Source organism: Diplodia seriata (assembly GCF_021436955.1).
Source record: "Diplodia seriata strain FDS-637 chromosome Unknown scaffold_3, whole genome shotgun sequence".
NCBI lineage: Eukaryota > Fungi > Ascomycota > Dothideomycetes > Botryosphaeriales > Botryosphaeriaceae > Diplodia > Diplodia seriata.
In genome coordinates this window covers 2,362,979-2,381,326 of record NW_027117310.1, presented here as the reverse complement: position 1 = coordinate 2,381,326, position 18,348 = coordinate 2,362,979, and the positions used below count along the sequence as shown (strand labels likewise).

Below are 18,348 nucleotides of genomic sequence, written 5' to 3'. Positions count from 1 at the left end.
GTTGTTCACTCCGAAGCAGTGCTTCCCTCTCTGCATCTCTCTCCGCGTGCGTCAGCAGCACCGCAGCGTTTCGGCTGCCAACTTCTTTTCCGCTGCGCGCTGCGGAAGGGTCTGCTGCAAGTGTGCGCGCTGGCGACACCATGGCATCGACTTCCACCAATGAGGACAGAAGGTGGGTCGTGCTCACTATGGTGTGTCTGGCATTGGCGTTGGGTCTGTCTTCCTTCGCACTTCGTGCATACGTCAAGCTGCGAGTACGGAAGTCAATCGCAGCGGACGACTGGACCGTGCTGATTGCAGGCGTAAGTATCTACATGAATCTCTTTTCATTTATCTCGCATGTACCCTGTTCCGATAGGTAAGTAAGCTTCCACTTCACAAAGCTCGAGCCTCATGGTGGCTGACCCCAACAGCAGAGTCCATGCTCCACGGCTGCCGCACGCCACAACTCGTAGCGCTCCATCTTGCATGGCCGAGACTCTTCTGTTCACTGGATAAGCGAAACTCTACTGACAACTTACAGGTGCTGTGGGTAGGTTACATTGCCTTCCAAATCGCCTCGTGCGCGAATGGATTTGGCGGCCACACGGCGGACCTACACAAGGACTCATACTACTACGTCGTCGGCACCGCGCACAATGGCGATGTGGTGGAAGCGCTACGGGTATGCTTTCCTTTCTCGAAAATCTTCTTACTGCGCGCCCCTAACACCATTCACAGTTCTGGTTCGTGTCCACGCTCCTCCACATAGCCACTACTGCTGCTGTTCGCATCAGCGCTGGCCTCACAATCATCGCCCAGCCGCACTTCACATCTAAGCTCCGACGATGGACCATCATCCTGGATCTCACCATTACAATGCTGGCCAGCGTCGCTTTCTCAGTTTTGCTTGCACTCCAATGCACCCCACTCTCAGCATACTGGTCTCGCAACCGCGCCGACGCCTCGTCACCTTCCTGCCATTTCTCAACCACCGTCGTACAGCCCGGATGGTACGGCTTTACGGCGCTCAGCCTTGCCGCAAATCTCGTCCTTGCATGCTTCGTCCTCATTCCAATGCTTCAGGCCGCCATATCCTGGCGCAAACGCACATCCCTTGCGGTGTTGAACGTTTTCTCCGTTGCGTAAGCTTTGTCACTCATCCCACCCCGTATCTCTCTCCATCCTAACGATTCTCGCACTAACCCGCAACCTACTCACCACAGCAGCATAGCCATGTCCGCACTCCAACTCGCGCAAGTCCCTACTTTGGCAAACACCGACGACCTCACCTTCGCCGCCGCCGACTTCGCCTCGTACGCGCTGCTCACTCCGTCGCTGGCGCTCGTCGCGGCGAATCTGGCAGACTTGGGTCCGTGGCGAAGAGAGCTGGGTTGGGATGAAGTCGAATACCTGCAGGAGGAGCGGGCTAGTGGTGGCTTGCGTTTGAGTACGTTCGGGAGAAGGGGAAGAGGGAGGGGGCGGTCGTCGGCGATGAACGTTATGAGAGGACATGGTGAGGAATGCGATGAGGCGGTGCTGGATGCGGCGGTCGAGGAGGGGCTGGGGAGATTGGAGAGTGCGAGGACGGGAGATACGGCGGAGTTGGGGAGGGTGGGTAGCGGTGATCGGTGCTGAGAAGATTGGCTTGAGCGATGATACTCATCTATTTCTTCTTGCTTAGTCTCGTCAGTCCCAAGCGCATAATTTGGAGCAGTATGCGTCCGACGTACCTGCTGTCAGAAATCTTTCTGACTTTCTCCTCCATCCTCACATATCCGCGCACGCCGATGTACATCCCAAGCGGGAAACCCAAACCAGCCTGCCACCAGCCTGCCACCAAACTACTTCCCAGGTCATGCGCCATCCATCGGGGCCGATGGTCAGCGGCTATCTCCTTCCACCCGCTCACCTAGCGGCCCCGACGAAACCGCATCAGCGCAACGCAGGCGCGCCAGCTATTTGCCGTTGCGTCCTACACGATCTAGCCGGATCAGGAAGTTTTTTTTGTCCGTCGCTCGGCTAGCGGCGACTATATTACACGAGACCCACCCGACGAGAACGATGACGAACAACGTTTCCCGAACAAAATCGTTGAAACGACGTGGGTTGTTTACGTGTGTAGCTGAAATTATTTTCGATGCTATGGTAGATTTATCGATCCGGCTGGTGCAATGCAAAAATCGGTTTGAAGCCTTATAACCGGTTCTCCAGCAGCTGCTCCGCGCTCGTCGGCGCAGAGGTCTCTGCCCCCGGCGCAACGGCCTCGATCGGCGGCGGCGTGCTGATGGTGGGTTGGGAGGGTGGCGGGAGATCAAGAAAGGGACAAGGCTGTTTATGAAGTATGTCTTCATCATACAGTTTGCGTTCTATTTAAACAATGTGGAACTTGTCGGGCAAGTACCCATGTCTTCGGGTTATTAGAGCAAACAGAAGAAGGTGGAATAACACACTCAAAGGCCTGGAACTTCCGCTGTGGAGCATACAGTCACTACACCCGCGTCTCTATATTTCTCGCTATATCCTTCGCCTTCCATTACCGAACGTCCGCGGCTTTCATTTGCTCCGATCTCACCGCCGGTGTCGCGTGCCTGAACTCCCCCGAGAACAGGTTCACCATGTATACTCTCGCTATTCTCATCGGCTACGCCGTCTTCGCACTATTCCATATCGCTTCCATGATCATTAACAGAATCTCCCTTAGCATCCGCGGCGGCCAAGCTCCGTATGACGCTGAAGCCGGCTTCTCTCCAAAGTCCCTCGGCGGCCACAAACAACAGTACAACGCCGCCCCACACTTCTCTCACACGGAGTCCAAGACCGTCCAGAAGGGCGCTGCAGTTGACGAAATAGTTGCGAACGGTGGCGCTGCGTCTAAGGGACTGGCCGCCGACGAACTGGCTGCGTTTGACGTCCAGATGACCCATATCTTCGGCGTTGTCGAGGGCATGATTACGTGTTTCATCGAGGACGCCGAGACCAAAGAGCTGAAGCGCCAGCTTCAGTTGGCCAAGGACAAGGTCGAATGTACCGAGGCGGTTATGGGAAGGCTCGAGGAGAGGGTGAGGGAGCTTGACGAAGAAAACGTCATCTGGCGCCGTTTCGCCGATGATCTCTCTGGGATTGTTTAAGCGCATGTTGTGGGAAAAGGTCACCTAAGACTCCCTGTTATCAGTTGCTCTGATCTTTTTATCGGATATAGGAATCGAATATGCAATCTTTTCACCTCTTCTTTGCCTGATATTGTGGGTGCCTTGCTGCCAGCGTTGAGAATCGTCCGGACAACTACTGTCAAGACGCATCTACGTCCGGATATACTCTTCAAATACCGAGGACGAAAGGCGTAAACACTGCGCATTTACGTCAGGACATCTCCTTCTGGCGCCCACACATGTGAAATTGAATTCATCGCAATCGGAATCAATCATGGCTTTACATTTGACTGTGTTCTACATCAATGTATGGGACTAATGCAAAAAAGTGGCAGATCTGTCCCCGCTGTTGCAAACCTTTGTTCCTTCGGGCAAACGCACGCCTAGCAGTGGTCCTCCTGGAAGGCCAAAGAGAAGCTACGGAACTTTTCCGTCATCTTCTTGATCTTCTCTTCGCTCTTCTCACACTGCTTAGCCTTAGCTTCGACCTCTTTGGCCCTCTCATCGGCCGCGTGAAGCCTATCCGTGGCCTGCTTTTCCATCTCAGCAGCCTCTTTAGCCTTCTTCTCGGCCTCTTCAGCCCTTTTCTCAGCCACTTCGGCATTGTCCTCAGCCAGTCCGGCCCTTTCCTCGGCCAGCTGCGTCCTCCGCTTCAGCTCTCCGATCTGGGCTCGGGCGAAGTCACGAGCCCTCTCGGCGCGCTCCGCGCGAAGCTTGGTGTCGAGATACAACTTGTTGAGAGCCTGCACGGACTGGAGAGCGTTCTGAACGACCGCGTCGCCCGATTGGTCGGTGTTCGACTGAGCGCCAGTCGTGACGTTCGTACCGGATGCGGCAGTGTCGATGGCATCGTTGTCGCGCTGACTGGAAGGACCAGGCGCAACCTCGTCTTCGGCGGCGGGGGTGGCGTCGTCAACGTGCATGGCGGTATCGTCGTCCGCGGTCTGGGTGGTCGTGCCGGGATTCTCACTGATGTGCGTGGCGGTATCGTCGTTCGTGGCCTGGGTGGTCACGCCGGGATCCTCGCTGAGGTGCATGGCGGTATCGTCGTCCGCGGCCTGGATGGTCGTGCCGGGATCCTCGCTGAGGTGCATGGGGCGGCGCCTCTCGCTGGCGCGGGCGCTCTGGCTGCGGTGAGAGCCGGCCGTGGTGTTGTTGTTGCGCGAAGCCAGAGAAGAAGCACGAGGACGGTTCGCGCCGGCAGTCGTGTCCGCAGTCTCACCGTTGCCGTTGTTCCTGGCAAGGCCGAGGATGCCTCCCTGGTACATGATGGCGACCGGGGCGGTGGCGGAGGGGCCGGAGGCGCGGCGGTGAGAGGCGCCCCTCGTGAAGCTGGTGGGCAGCATGTCCATCTCGGGGATGAGGTTGGCGACGTAGGTTGCGCGGGCGCTCGCGTCGAGGCCGCCTCTGGTTCGCTTGGGGACGGGCTGCTCGCTGGCGTTGGGCGGCGACAGTTCCCGCGGGCGGCGGTGCTTGATGGGAGCGGGCCCTTGGACCACGGTGGCGGGGCCTGCGGCGGCACCGCCGAGCGAAGGCCAGCCCTTGTACTTCACGCCCTCGTCATCAGGGTCTTTCGCGTCATCCAGCGCCTTTTCGAGCGTCACGACGTTGTCGGTGGTCAGGCAGCGATGCCATTCGAACAGGTGGGGGTACTTGGTGAAGAAGTCATTGCACACCTTGCGGAGAGTCTCGATATTGCTGATCTGGTGCTCGTCCGTAATCTTCCTCAGGGTGAATAGAATGCCCTCGGCAATCCGGAGGGCCTGAGAGGCCTGGATATCCGGGCATTCGAAGATCTCGTAGAAGGATTTACCGAAACGGACCTCCATTGTGCTGATGGCGTACCAGTTGGTCCAGAAGTGCTTGTACGACCAATTCCTTCTGTTGAACCTGACGAGAGTTCCGAGATTCTTTGAGCCTGCGTTATCATGGTACATGCCCTTAGATGCCATCTCGTACGACATGATGACAGGTGGTCCATCGGGTGACGACGTACTCCTCCGCTTTTTAGCCATGTAGTAGGTCTTACCAATGTGCACAAGGATTTCGAGCGGAGGAAGGCATGGGACGAAGTTGGAGCCAGTGGTGCAGAAATACGCGTTGTTGTCGGTGTCGGAAACAGCGTTCGGCGTGGCGAGAGTGGTATCGGGGTCCCGGACAGGCGCATCCTTCAGGCTGTCAATGGCCTCCCTGATGTCGGACTCGATGATCAACTTGGAGCTGTTGACGTCTTTCTGGATCCTTGAGTTGAAGTGGTGGTTGACGTAAGAAGCCGCCTCCTCGGCACGTGAGAAGTCCGTGCCAGTGAGCTTGATGAGATCCCAAAGAGCCATCACAATCTCGAAGGGCCAGTCGAATGGGTCGCCGAGTGAGTCGAAGCTGTGCTTGAAGAGCTTGCCGTGCTGGCGGCGCACTTTGCCGATATCACCCACAGCGCACAGCAGTTCGTACATGTCATTGACAGCCTTCTGCATATCCTCCTCCAGGACAACAGCAGAGTTGTTGCCAGTTCGACAGCGAACAGCGGATGTAATGAGCCTTTGGCTCGCAGACAGACCTTGCTTACCCGGGGCGATCAGGGCGAGTTTGGACAAGTTTTTGAGGACAGGCTCGGAAGGAGCCAGGACGGGACGGTGCGCATAGGGAATAGCTTCGCGCGGAAGGACGCCCCAGTTGCACTGCACGTGATCATCCTCAATGGTACGAGTCGTGGGCGGCACCCGCTTGGGCAAAGGTTCGCTCACAGGTGGTTCGGCCATGGCGACGGTGACGGTGACGGTGGGAGCTCTTGGGTGGTCGGGTCGGGTGGTTGTCGAGGCAGTAGGATGAAAGAGGTTGGAGGAGAAGAGAAGCGTGGCTGCGTGGTAGATATAGGCGGGCGGGCGGGTGTCGCCCGGCAGTGGCAGCTGCAGCTCCGTTGTCAGGGTCACCGATTTCACTGCCGCTAGACCAACTCAGGCGCAGGCACTCACATGTCTCGAAGACTGTACACTTACATCACTCCCCCCATAAGTGAAGTTTGATCTCAAATCTTCTACAACGCGCTACGGTTGCGGTGAGCCTAAGATACGTCTAGCACGTTCGACCAAACAAAAGCCTACCGCCCTTCTCCACCAATAGCAAGGCTCATGTGTTCGATTCAAATAATATTCGATGCCTAGGAGGTTTGATAGATTCCGCCATCTTCCTTCTCGGACCAGAGTTCACTACCGACACACTTGTCGCACCACAAGAGAATGGACGGATCGTACCTCTTATCAATGACACTCAATTTCGCATAGTTTGGTCCGTACAGAGCGTTACCAATCGGGCTCTTTCGTGTCCGCCTTCATACCGTCAGTCTTGATCTTCGTGCAAAGCAGAGCCCGTCAGCAATCGTCGGTCATGTCCTACTTGCGCCACGGCCGCCTTCTCATCAGACAAGCTGTCGTCCCAGCTGTTCGACACAATGTAATGCACGACAGCATCCCTCCTGCAAGCTGGGTCAAAGAGCTGTTGACCGCCACGGGCGAGGCGATCATGCAGCCGGAAACGCCAAAGTTCGAAACACCATCCAGCGGCAACGCTACGTCAACGAAAGACCAGCAACCCGACCTTCTCGAACTCTCTCTCTCTCTACCAACGATTCACCTTCTCCGGCGCGCTCTTCGGGCCCGTATGCTCCAACACCTTGGCAAGCAAATCCACTTCCCCCACCAACGCGCGCCTCCCGCGGCAACAGCCTTGTCGTCCGCGCGCCACTGCCACCCCCGGCATTCCAATGCTCGAGACAAGTCTTGTAGTAGTCCTCGAACCGCGCATGATGCTTGAACCCCACACTCAACCCGCACCTTACCCGCCTCTGCCTCCACCAATACCCCCTCCCCCACCGTCCCGTCCCGACCCGTCCCACGCCCTCTGCATGCGCCGCCCCGTCCGCGGCCGGTGCCGTGCAGCAAGAACGTGCCCGCCCGTCTCTCCCCGGCGCTGGCACCGGCGGGCCACCCATGATATATACTTATAGTACCCGACGCCGCGCGCCCCCGTCCCTCAGCGCCGCCCGGCAGCGCCGCCCGCGTGCCACACTCCGCCACGATCAACCGCCACTCCACCACCCCCTTCACACCCGTCCCGTCGCGTCCCCGCTCGCCCCCCGCGCACGGCACGTCCATACCGATCGGTTTCGTGCCTGTGCTGCTCATCATCGCGTAGTTACGCCCGGATCGTCGCGTCCACGACGACACCGCCGTACATCCCCCCGCGGCGGCGGCCGCCGCCGCCGTACAGCGCAGCGCCCAGAGGAGATCCGCGTTCTGGCAAGCTTGCTTGGCGACGAGAGCAAGCCACCAGGATATCATCCACCGGGACACTCTCCAACCCTTCGATACGCACCAGGAACCACCCACCCGCGCATCGACCGTTCTGAGCCGCTCCAGGAACATGAGACAAACAAAAATACACAGATAATCGAAAGGGTACTGATATTCTTTTCTCTCTTCTTCGAAAGTGATCCCCACCGATCCCCTCCAGTTCCCCTTCCGTACGGGGAAGATCCGTCATGGGGTGGGTGTCACTCGGAACGGTTCGGGCGCTGCTGCCTCGACGTTCTCGCAGTAGACATTCCTGAACGAGCTCTTTTGGCACGGGTGAGTGCTTTCCTGGCGAGCAACGAGTTGTGAGCGGGTCGTCCCCAACCTTCCCCATTGGACCAGATACTTCCTCTGAATGCGGCCGTGTACTACCCGCACAGAACGACGGTCGAGGATACTGGAGATGACGTAGGGAGGGTCGTCTGCATCCCATTCAGCGACAGGACCGGGCTCCGGGTACTCGTGACGAGGATCTCGAGGCTGTCGTTGTCTGGAGGGGCAGAGAGCGTCGTCACGACGGTCGCTTGGAACGATGATGCTGTCAGCGCCCATGCCGCAGGTACATAGGCGGCCCGTGAGGATATTGCAGTGGCCGCGGCCCGATGATGGCGGCGTGCGGGAAGATGGAGGGCCTCCAGCTCGCCATCTTGGATGCCGGCGCCGATGGTGAAGGCCATATGGGATGTGGTGGCGTTTGTGGAGGAGGAGGAGTAGGAGAAGGAGCAGTCGCGGGTGGGTGTGGAACAGAGAAGCAGCGCTCGAGCGAGTGTGGATGCCATGATGTTCTTGGAATAGACTGCGTTTGGAAGGGACAAGCTGGAAATTGAAACCAAGAAACACGGCAGAAGCTCTCAGCTTCACAATTACAGTCAATCATCTCAATCTAGTGCACTTCCGAGTTGGCCTACAGCAGCTGGAAGCTCCGCAGTATCCCCCGAGTCTCAAGCGCTGTGTCAAATGCCGTTTTAGTGACGAAACTAACATGAACAGTGGATCTGAGCTTTTAGATGGAGAGATCCAAGAGAATATTTGACCTTGGCAAGCTCGAACGAAGCTGTTTTACTGGTGAATATTCGCGCGTACGAATACGTAAATCAGCGACTTTCCATTCTCTTAAAATAAACCCTCTTGTAAGACATCGACGGCAGAAGAACCAAGCCGCTGGTCCCATTGGCAAGTTGGATGGCTCTTCAGGTACTGTACGAAAAAGATACAAAAGATCTCTCGGAGCAAATCTTTATCACCAAGATGTTCATTTGGAGTTGAATCCATTACTAACTGGATACGTTTACGCTTGTCCAAAACATGCGTCATGGTCTGGATCTTGGATTCGGCTACTTATGTTTGAAGAGTGAGATCCACCGTCCATCGCTCACTCGGCAGGCTGCTTGAGCTACTCGCACTTGGCACGCAGATTCTCTGACTCCGCCCCATACCAGTTGAAATACATCTCCAGATCAATTAGGTCGCCCTGGATACGGTCCCTGCGCGCAATGAATCTGTTCCGAACCGAGATGAGGCGGTCCATCTCAACTGCCAAAGGGTCGAGAACTTCGTTTTCCATCTCCATTGACTCCTCGCTGGAGTACAGGCCGGTGCCTGTAATCACGGGACCGAGCTGCAGAGTGAAGTCCTGAATCTCTTGGAGATTTTCCATCTCGACTTCGATGTTGTTGATCACTTCCTGATTAACATGGAGCTCGGACGACTTCAGCTGCATGCCCCTCAACATATCGCTGCGAAGCATGGACCATTGCACGAGTTGGTCGTTCATGCGGTCGAGATGCTCCTAGGTCAGTTTAGCAAGATCTTGCGAATGAAGTGCGACTTGTGCACACCTCGTTCGTCTCCCAGTCACTGCCGTTGACCCGTTGCGTGATGTCGGCCAAGCCTGGAAGAGCAGTGTGCACGCGACGGTCCTGGGCCAGTTTAGCTAGATCTTGCGGATGAAGCGCGACTTGTGCACACCTCGTTCGTGTCGCCACTATCGTTGTCTTCGCCGCCTGCCACAGCCTCATCGGAGATGCCGGGAGAAGCAGTGCGCACGCGACGGCTCTGGATCGGTTTAGCTAGATCTTGCGGATCGGTGAAGAGCGGCTTGTGCACACCTGGTTCGTGTCGCCACTGTTGTCGTCTTCGCCGTCTCCAATAGCCTCATCGTGGTTGCGCTTGGTAGACATGGTCGGCAGCAGGATATCAAGATCGGGACAAACTGGTGCGGTGCGGTTGAAGAGGTTTGGAGGAAGAGCAACGAAGAAGCGCGAGGGGGCACAGATGTTTGGACGTGGAACGTCAATGTTTTGATTCCATGAGCGTCTATGACGCGTTGCGTACCTGCCCGAACCGGCAGGATCCTATGGACATGCAAGATCTTCCTGAACAGCAAACCAAGATCTCATGAATGCCAGTGAAAACTCATCCGCCTCACTCATTCAGCGCCGCAATCCTAGCCTCCTCCCTGGCCTGTGCATCCCGGAACTTTGCCTCCAGCTCGTTTTCCCACACGGCCAACGCGGCGCGGCGAATGGCCAAGATCTGCAGCTTCCTTCTCATGCCGCGAACGCCATCCATGACGCGCTGCATGTCAGCGTCCACGAGGGGGTCATACGTGAACGCGTCCAGCTCAGCCGTGTTGTAAACGCCGGCGCGGCCCAGACGCGACGCGAAGTGGGCAGTCATCCAGCGCACGCGGTAGAGGTTTAGGAGCTCCCGCCTGCCCAGGGTGATTCCAGCCTTGAGATTGTCACTATACTCAACGAAACGGTGTTTGGCCTCCAAGAGAGCCATTTGCTCTGCGTAGAGCTCTGGGTATTTTCTGGCAATTGGACCGTCCGGGGCACGCGGGTCAGAGCTGGCCTTGAGTGGTAGTCAATTGGGCACTTCAAAGACAGTGGTCGGTGACATACCTCAGCCTCCTCACCAGAAGACTCGTTCATGGCGGTGTCTTCATCAGTAGCGGTGCTGGCCTCGAATGGTAGTAAATGCGACTCGAACAATGCAGAGTCGGCGATAGCTTACCTCGGCGGGAGGACCAGCGGACTCCATCTCCTTGTCCTCGTCAGGCTCGGTGGCCTCAGTGTGCTGCTGATTGGATGACATTCTGGCAGCTTGTTGCGGCTTCGTCGTGGTGCAAGTGAGATATAGTGATGCGCTTTCGCAGATCTTGGGGGTGTGCTGGAAGATCTGGATGAAGGTTGGAGAGGCTTGTGGAAAGAAATGCAAACGGTTTATATAATTAACCCAGTAGTAAACAGGGAAGGAGCTACCCATCCACCTCACCTTAATGTGACTCATCATCTTTTCGCTATCGCCATTATGATCCGAGATAGGGCTTACTGCGACAAACAGGATATTGGCAATTAAGCCATGCCGTGAACGTCGGAAGTCCCGCACTCCAAGCACCGTATTGCCAGTTTCAGCTCAAGATAGTTCAATCAAAGCCTCACTCAGCCTAAGTCTTTGAGACTTTCTCCAAGGATGACCGCGCTAGCTAAAGTGACGTAACCTCGCACCCCGCCCTCTTCCTCCGCCTCTCCTCCGCCCTCTCCTCCATATCCCGCACCAACAGCGCCAAATCCTCCTCCGTCGGCATGTCGCGCCCGAACTGAGCCGGCGTCGGCTCCCACTTGGGCCCGTCCCTCTCGCCCTCGGGCAGCACGCTCAGTAGCATCTCCTCCCTCTGCCTCAACACCGTGCTGCGCTCCTCGTACTCCAGCTCCATATCTTCCATCTCGGCCTTTTTGTTTATTGTCAAGCGCGTCCAGTCCGTCTCCTCGAGCTCGCGCCTCATCGCGGCGAGGTTCTTCCGCTGCGGCCCGCACTCGGCGTCGACGAGCGTGCGGAACTGCGCCGGTGGCAGGCCGCGCCCGCGGTACGTCGCCCACGCCTGCCGCAGGAGCTCGCCGTACAGCGCTTCGGAGAACTCGACGTGTTGCAGCACGAAGAGCTGGGTGAGGATCTTGGATATGTCGCCGATTCCGTCGTCGTCGGGTTGAGCTGTGGTTTGGCTGGTGAGAGCGGCGGGCGCGGACACAACACGTGAGTGCAGGACATGGCCGCTTGCGGGCGACGGCGTGGAAGGGGGTGGCACGGTAGGCGAGTTGATGCTACAGGTGCGCAGGCGGGTGTCGAGGTCGTCGAGCTGCTGGAATAGATCAGTAAGGTGAAGTGAGGCTGTATGGTGGGAAGTGAAGATACCTGAGATGGCTCCATTGTGAGGCTGTGTGGAATGCAGGTAGAGATTGGGCGCTGTTGATGCAGGATAGAACGAGCGGGGAGGAGCAGTGTTTTTGTAGGTGAGTAGCCGTGTTACTGGTCCGAAAGCAACTCCGTCGCGTCTTTGGCAGGGCGGACGACCGGATTGGAACTTGATATGTGTTACCTGTGCATCTCACGTGGCGAATCACCCCCGATTATCGAAGAGGTTAATCATCCCACACTGGTCCTAGACTGATTGTCACCGTAGCGGTATCTCCTTGAACATGTAATGGTCTGTCTCACTGCTTGGCAGGCACTGCGTGCGTGTTTGTTCAAAGATGGAATGTCCTTCTAGTTATCTACTTGACGTATGACCTTTTCTCATCTTTACTGAGTTTTGATATACAGGCAGATACGGGCAGGCAGTTTCTTTCGTCTCCCCCTGTGCACCCGTTTGTGAACAATCAGACATCCAGCTATTTAGCACGCTATCTCTACTTTTCGATGACTACGCCATCGATGGGAAGTACGAAGTACGGAGACTGAGCCTGTTCTCTCGCTTGGAAGCTTGGCTCGCCGTCAAAGTACTGGACAAAAGATCAAAGAAGAAAAGAAAAAAAAGGTAGAGAAAAAGCCATCCAAGCACTGACGGCTTCCAACATCCTGAATATGGGTATCAGAATTCTTCGAAGCACTCAGTTCCGGGGTTCGACAATTCGTAAGCCAACCTCACCGAGAGATCCAGACCGCTCTCGGTCTGTAGCCCGAAACGCCCTATCTTCAACAGTCAGCGCCTCGCCTCCCTTCCCTTGTATGATCCAGCAATGGCTCCAGGAAGACTCCCACCACACGCCTCCAGCCTCAACCTCAGCGCCTCATTCTCCCTCCTCAGCTCTTCATCCCCGCTCAAAACCTTCGCACCCTCCCCAATCTCGGCATCGACATCGCACGCGCCGGCCCTCGCCTCGGCCTCGACGGCCGCCTTCTGAGCGACCTTCATGGCGACCCGGCACTCGGCCGCCTCCCTTTCCATCTTGTGTACGTACGTCTCGATCTTCGCCAACCTCTTGTGGTCGCGCATGATGGCGCGGGTGCCCGGGCCGTAGGCGCGCCACTTGGCGGCGTCTGCGGCGGCGGCGGCTTCCGCCTGCGCGGCGAGGTCGAGGTCGAGCGCCATCCGGTCCATCTGCGTGGCCATGGCGGCGTTTGCGGAGCGGGCTTCTGCCAGCTCGGCTTCCAATTGTCCCACCATCTCTTGTGCAAGCGTCGTGGCTTTCGCCCGGAAGTCGAGGAACGCGGCATTGGTGTGCTTGGTGCCGGGTCTCTTGTTTTGGCTCGTCTCTTCGTTGGCCTTGCTGGCTGTACTGTTGGTGGGGGTGATGACGACGGGAGCGAGGGTGCTGGTGTCAGCCGTGTTGGTCTCGACGATGTTGGTGCCGGCCGTCTTTGGGTCGGTCATGCTTATGCCGGTCATCTTGGTATCGGTCACATTGGTATCAGCAACGGAACTGTCAGCCTTGGTGACGTTCGTGCCGGGAACGGTCACCGCAGTCTCGGTCCGCTTCTCATCTGTCAGAGCTGGCTGGGGCGTGGCCGGCGGAGGAGCCCTGGTGGTGGGTGTGGGATGGGAGATGCGGTTCGTGTTGTTGTCATCGTCGGCACCCGTCTTGATGGAGTCAAACTGCGTCTTTTCGACCGCCTGAGCCGGTTTGCTCGAGGGCGCTTTGTTCGGGGAAGCCTTGGTCGAGAGCGGCTTGGTCACCCTGGTGGTGACGTTCGAAAGTGGAATGCTGTTCGCACTGGTGAGCTTCGGCTCCTTGTGTGCCCGTCCGTCCTCGGAGGCGTCGTCCTCCAGCAAACGCTTCGTGCGCTGGGGATGGAGCTTGGCGGTCTCTTCCTCGGCGGCTGGGATGGTCTCGGTAGTGACCTTGGGCTCGACACGAGGGCGCTTCACGTCGGCCTCAGGCCGAACCGCCTCCTCCCCCCTTCTCTTCCTGCCATCGTTCTCCTCCCCCCTCTCCCTCTCCTTCGTCCTCCTGCTTCTCTCCACAGCGCCCCTCTTCTCCATCAGCTCGGCGGCCCGATTGAGATGCTCGGGCGTCGCCTTCTCGCACAGCCTGCCATCCCGGCCCCTCTCCTCGTTCCTCACCATCTTCTCCACGAGACCGAGCGCGGCGTCCCTCTGCCTGTCGCCCGGCCCGGCGGCGCGGGCCAGGCCCGCCAGCGCGGTCAGCATGCGCGGCGGCCAGCGGTCCACCACCGGGCCGAACCTGCAGCCGGTGGGCTTCCAGAAGGCGGGGTCCGCGCCCCAGAGCTCCGTGAGGGTGGAGATCTCCTGTTGGGATTATCGCGTCAGCTGGGGAAATCATGTGAGGTGGGGAGAGAGGAATGGGGCGGGTGAGCTTGCCTGGTCGGGACTCATGCGTTGTGGTGGCGGAGACGGCGGCGGAGGCGGCGGCGGCGGCGGGCTGGGCTCGCGTGGGCGTTCACGCTCGTGCCGGGCGGGATGGCGGGCGGGGTGGCGATTGTTATCGCGTTTGCGGTGCCAGTACGGCATGATTGCGGTTGCGGGTTTGTTGTGGTCGAAATTGAGAATGTTTGTGTCACGGATGCTGCGGAATCGGGTGTTGTATGTCGCGGATGTTGTTGCGTGCAGCTGATTTTGCGTGCAGCGGATAGGTTTACGGTCGCGGTCGCGGTCGAGCTCAGACTTATGCAGTGGAACTGACGCGGGTTGTCGTGGTGTGCGGGCAAACGTGGTGGTCAGAAGTGGAATGGCTGCAGAGGAGGTCGGAAAGGTTCAGTTTGATAAGCTACGGGCGCCTTCACTAGGTCGCTTGCACCGAATGACGAAGGACAATAGAAGACGAAACAATAGAATCAGGTAGAATTTTTCTTGTTCGCCATTGGACCAGGCAGCCACCTAGCCGGCGGCGCGCTCAGAAGAAACTCCTACCCAAAGCCGTCCAAGCGCATGCTCTGGCAGCAACACTGCCTTTTCAAGAGCTACCTCTACGCTCCAATATTCCGCCCAATTGTTCCAAATCGTCGATACTATGACTACTTTCCAGAACTTGTTTTTCACTCACGTGCCGTGAAGTGCTTGCTACCCTTCGCTTGATGATGATGTAGTCCTGCACCCGTTTTTTACCCCCAATCCCCCAAAAGTGTTCTGGTATCTTGCCTCTAGCATCTCGTACTTGTTCCGACTTGAATTCCCGCAGTAGCCTCGTCGTCCAACTAAGGGTCCTGCTTCATCTCCACATCGTCATTCAGCACCCAATTCGGGAGAGGTCTCTTCGACATGTACGGAACAGTCGACAGGGGAGAAATGCTGAGCCTGGCCTTCTTCCTGAGCGGTCCTTCGTCCTCGTCGGAGTCGATCTCCAAGTCAGAGTCGACGTCTTCCTGTGCGTCCTTGATGAGCTTCTCCAATTCGTCATCTCCCAATTTACCGTCATCCGTCTCGTCATCCTCATCGTCGTCATCATTATCTTCCTCGTCAACATTGTAATCCTCATCGCTGTCGTCGTCCTCATCCTCAAGGCCCTCCTCATCCGCCTCAAGGCCCATCTCCTCGTCGCTCAGTTCCTCGTCGCTCAGTTCTTCGTCACTCAGTTCCTCGTCCGCAGACTCCAGATCACTACCCTCCTCCGCCGAGTCGAGATCACTATCCTCATCCTCATCATTCTCCTCCTCTTCTTCCTCCTCCTCCGCCTCCACCTTCACCCTGGCCCTCCCCACCCCCGGCGGCAGCGGCAACGGCCTATCAAACGCCACCCCAGCAAACCCCCTCACCGCCTCGACCGCCGCACCCACGTCATCCCCCTCATCACTTTCATCCTCATACAACAGCACGCCCACATCCATCAACACCTCCTCCATCCTCACCGTCCTCGCCGCGACCCTCGCGTACTCCCTCTCGCCCCACAGTCCGCGGTGGCGGCGGCGGATGGCCTCGCGGTGCGACTCGGCGCGGACGGAGCGCTCGTAGGGCGTCATGTCGCGCATCTGGCGGAGGGTGGGCGGGTGGGCGGGGTCGGTGGTGGGGAGGGCGGCGAGGACGGCGGCGGTGAAGGTCTGGCGGGCGGCTGCGGTGGCGGCGGCGGCTTGGTTGGCTGCGGCGGTGGTGGTGTTCGCGGTGTTCGCGGCGGCGGGGGTGTAGGAGGATTGGGGTTGGTAGTCGTCTTCGATGTCGTTGGGGTCGTTGGGGTCGTCGGCGTCGGCGGCGGCGTCGTTGACAATATCGCCGTCGTCTTCGCGGTCTTCTTTCGCTTTGCCCATCGTCAGTAGCGGTAACGGCAGATAGCGTAATGACTGACCTGTCACGGCGGCGGGAGGAGTAGTCTCCGTCTCAAGCGGGTCCGGCGCCGGGATGATCGCATCGCGTTCGAAGGACAAGTCGTAGTACTGCCGCTTCTGCTGCTGCTGCATGGCCCTGCGCCGGGCCATGACGACCTCCATGTGCTTTTTCATGTGCGCCCCCATGAATTCCATCTGCCCCGACGTAGTCAGGCCGGCCGGCATGTCGAGGGAGTCCGGGTACGTGCGGGCGCACGCGGCGCGGGTCGCGGGGGTGAGCGGGTCGGCGCGTTGGGCGGCAGTGGAAGATGGATCATCGTCGTCGTCTTTCAGGCTGCCGGTGGTGAGGCGGCGGGCGGACGCGACGGGAGGAAGAGGGAGATTCGCGTTGCGCTTCCGGTGACTGGCGGAAAGGCCATCGTGGTCACGGGCGTGGGCCGGGTCGGACGCTGAGCTGGCGTCGGAGGATGAGGACGAGATGCCTGGTGAGGTGAACTCGTCGCGCATGACTTCATCCTGTGAACTTGTAGGGTTGCTTCCGGCGGACGCATTGGCAGGCTGCGTGCCGTTAGCAACATCTTTGCTGCGCGTGGCGGCCATTTCTGTGCCTTTGGCAGTTGCTGGATCCGTGTCCGAAACGGTTGCGCTGTTCATCGGCTTTGCGTTTTTTGTTGGCGTGGAAGGCATCCAAGCAAATGAAGGCGGGCGGGTGGAAGTTGGAGCGGGCGGATGTTGGGGGAGGTGTAGATGCGCCGGTTTTTCTGCTTATAGAGGTCGCACTCTTCCGTCACTGTTCGCGGGTGATTTGAACACGCGCCGCCAGAAGCAGTCAACTCTCGTGACATTACCAGAGGATTCGCGTCAATACAATACAGCACGTGTTATGTGAGAACCAGCATCCGCATGCGATAGATACTTTTCATTGTTGCAAAACAATGTAACTAACGCAATTCTTGTGAGAGTCACGATCCAGATCTTGAGCTCATTCGAAGAACCCGTATTATAGAGCCAATGGAATGAAGCAGAACAACCTTGTTCTTTCGAAGGACCGCCGAACCCGCCACTTCATGGGTATCAAACAACCAAACCCTGGTTCCCGAAGCAAACCTCCGACAACGAGAATGTGAAGCCAGAGCCGCTGCCACTTCCCTCTCAGACGTCCTTCTTGAGCTCAGTGGTACGCTTGAACGTAGCCAACTGCTTCTCCAAGTCTGCCACCTGAGCAACAGCCCTGTTGCGTTGACGTGTCAGCACATCGATAACACGATCCTTGCTCGACAGAGCGTTCGTCATCATTGCCTTCTCCTTCTCGAGACGCTTCCGGTGCATCTCAGCCACATCAAGGTGCATGATGGCCATGTCGCGATCGGCAGTCATGACGGAAAAGGTAGCATCCATGTTGAACCACTTCATCTCCGCCTCTTCGCGACGAAGATCGCTCAGCGTCATGCGCGCCTCCATCTGCCTCATGGTCAACCTCAAGTCCTCAATCTGCTTGTCTTTCTCGACGTCTCCAGCAGCGGTAGCAGCGGCTTCGGACTTGATAGCAGCGGGAGGAGCAGCAACAGGAGAGTTGACGGCATTGGCAACCGGCTGCTGAGAGTGATTGACGGTGCCGTGCTGCTGATGCTGCTGGTCCTGCGGCTGCGGCTCCGGATGCTGCGCCGCCTTCATCAGCTCCGTGGCGCGGGCGATGTGCTCCGGGGTGGGCGCCGTGTAGGCCATGGGGCCCATGGCGATCGTGATCATCTGCATGGCGCGGATGCGCTGGGCGGGGCCGGCCGTCTGCGCGAGCACGGCGAGGGCGGCCAGGACGCGCGGCTCCCATTTGTGCGGGTTGTCGCTGAGCTTGCAGCCGCGGTACTTCCATATACGCACGTTGGGCGTCCAGATATTGGAGAGGATGGCGATGGCCTGGCGCTGTCTAGCTGTGGCGGGATAAGTTGCGCTATGTGAGAGAGATAGAGAGAGGGCCGGGCGGAGGGAAGAGGCAGGTAAGGGAAATTGGTGGTGCGCGTCTTCGACGGCGGGCGTTTCTGCTGTATCTACTTACCTCCTCGACAGCCATGTGCGGGCCCTGGGGGGCTTCGGCGCTGGCCGTGCTGGGCTTGCTCGGAGAGGGCATGGTTGCGCTGCGGTTGCGGATGTTTCTCAACGGGTGGTCGAAGTGGATTGGTCAAGTATGACTTCAGTGCGCCCTTGAGAAGCGGTCGGAAGCGGTTGGGTAGAGAGAGGAAAACGGTGGAAGAGGCGCAGAGCCAGTTATATGGCTGCGTTTGCCGTCAACATGGCGCTAACCAAAATGGGTGGAACAGGAGAAGGGCGGGCACGCCACTCTCCAGCTTCATGTCTTGCTTGCATGCGCAGAA

General features: G+C 58.1%; 8 protein-coding genes across 8 annotated transcripts; 2 read left to right on the top strand and 6 right to left on the bottom strand.

Annotated features, from left to right (window-relative positions):
- Positions 1 to 140: 140 nt before the first annotated feature.
- SLS55_003445 (uncharacterized protein) lies at positions 141 to 1,128 on the top strand (the record flags this gene model as incomplete). Its single annotated transcript, XM_066774920.1, has 3 exons — positions 141 to 302; positions 524 to 664; positions 721 to 1,128. The coding sequence occupies 3 exons, from the start codon at positions 141 to 143 to the stop codon at positions 1,126 to 1,128; spliced, it is 711 nt and encodes a 236-aa protein (XP_066635039.1).
- A 1,188-nt stretch (positions 1,129 to 2,316) lies between these two features.
- Positions 2,317 to 3,110, top strand: SLS55_003444 (uncharacterized protein; the record flags this gene model as incomplete). The annotated part of the gene is made up of 2 exons (XM_066774919.1): positions 2,317 to 2,321; positions 2,468 to 3,110. 2 exons carry the CDS (start codon positions 2,317 to 2,319, stop codon positions 3,108 to 3,110), a joined length of 648 nt encoding a protein of 215 aa, XP_066635038.1.
- Positions 3,111 to 3,514: 404 nt separating this feature from the next.
- SLS55_003443 (uncharacterized protein) lies at positions 3,515 to 5,890 on the bottom strand (the record flags this gene model as incomplete). The annotated part of the gene is made up of 1 exon (XM_066774918.1): positions 3,515 to 5,890. One exon carries the CDS (start codon positions 5,888 to 5,890, stop codon positions 3,515 to 3,517), a length of 2,376 nt encoding a protein of 791 aa, XP_066635037.1.
- A 2,983-nt stretch (positions 5,891 to 8,873) lies between these two features.
- Positions 8,874 to 9,660, bottom strand: SLS55_003442 (uncharacterized protein; the record flags this gene model as incomplete). Its single annotated transcript, XM_066774917.1, has 4 exons — positions 8,874 to 9,266; positions 9,319 to 9,399; positions 9,449 to 9,535; positions 9,589 to 9,660. 4 exons carry the CDS (start codon positions 9,658 to 9,660, stop codon positions 8,874 to 8,876), a joined length of 633 nt encoding a protein of 210 aa, XP_066635036.1.
- Positions 9,661 to 9,904: 244 nt separating this feature from the next.
- On the bottom strand, positions 9,905 to 11,692 carry SLS55_003441 (uncharacterized protein; the record flags this gene model as incomplete). The annotated part of the gene is made up of 5 exons (XM_066774916.1): positions 9,905 to 10,336; positions 10,387 to 10,446; positions 10,499 to 10,663; positions 10,986 to 11,624; positions 11,678 to 11,692. 5 exons carry the CDS (start codon positions 11,690 to 11,692, stop codon positions 9,905 to 9,907), a joined length of 1,311 nt encoding a protein of 436 aa, XP_066635035.1.
- A 772-nt stretch (positions 11,693 to 12,464) lies between these two features.
- SLS55_003440 (uncharacterized protein) lies at positions 12,465 to 14,234 on the bottom strand (the record flags this gene model as incomplete). The annotated part of the gene is made up of 2 exons (XM_066774915.1): positions 12,465 to 13,947; positions 14,230 to 14,234. The coding sequence occupies 2 exons, from the start codon at positions 14,232 to 14,234 to the stop codon at positions 12,465 to 12,467; spliced, it is 1,488 nt and encodes a 495-aa protein (XP_066635034.1).
- Positions 14,235 to 14,917: 683 nt separating this feature from the next.
- SLS55_003439 (uncharacterized protein) lies at positions 14,918 to 16,579 on the bottom strand (the record flags this gene model as incomplete). Its single annotated transcript, XM_066774914.1, has 1 exon — positions 14,918 to 16,579. One exon carries the CDS (start codon positions 16,577 to 16,579, stop codon positions 14,918 to 14,920), a length of 1,662 nt encoding a protein of 553 aa, XP_066635033.1.
- Positions 16,580 to 17,131: 552 nt separating this feature from the next.
- On the bottom strand, positions 17,132 to 18,104 carry SLS55_003438 (uncharacterized protein; the record flags this gene model as incomplete). The annotated part of the gene is made up of 2 exons (XM_066774913.1): positions 17,132 to 17,899; positions 18,033 to 18,104. The coding sequence occupies 2 exons, from the start codon at positions 18,102 to 18,104 to the stop codon at positions 17,132 to 17,134; spliced, it is 840 nt and encodes a 279-aa protein (XP_066635032.1).
- Between the last annotated feature and the right edge of the window lie 244 nt (positions 18,105 to 18,348).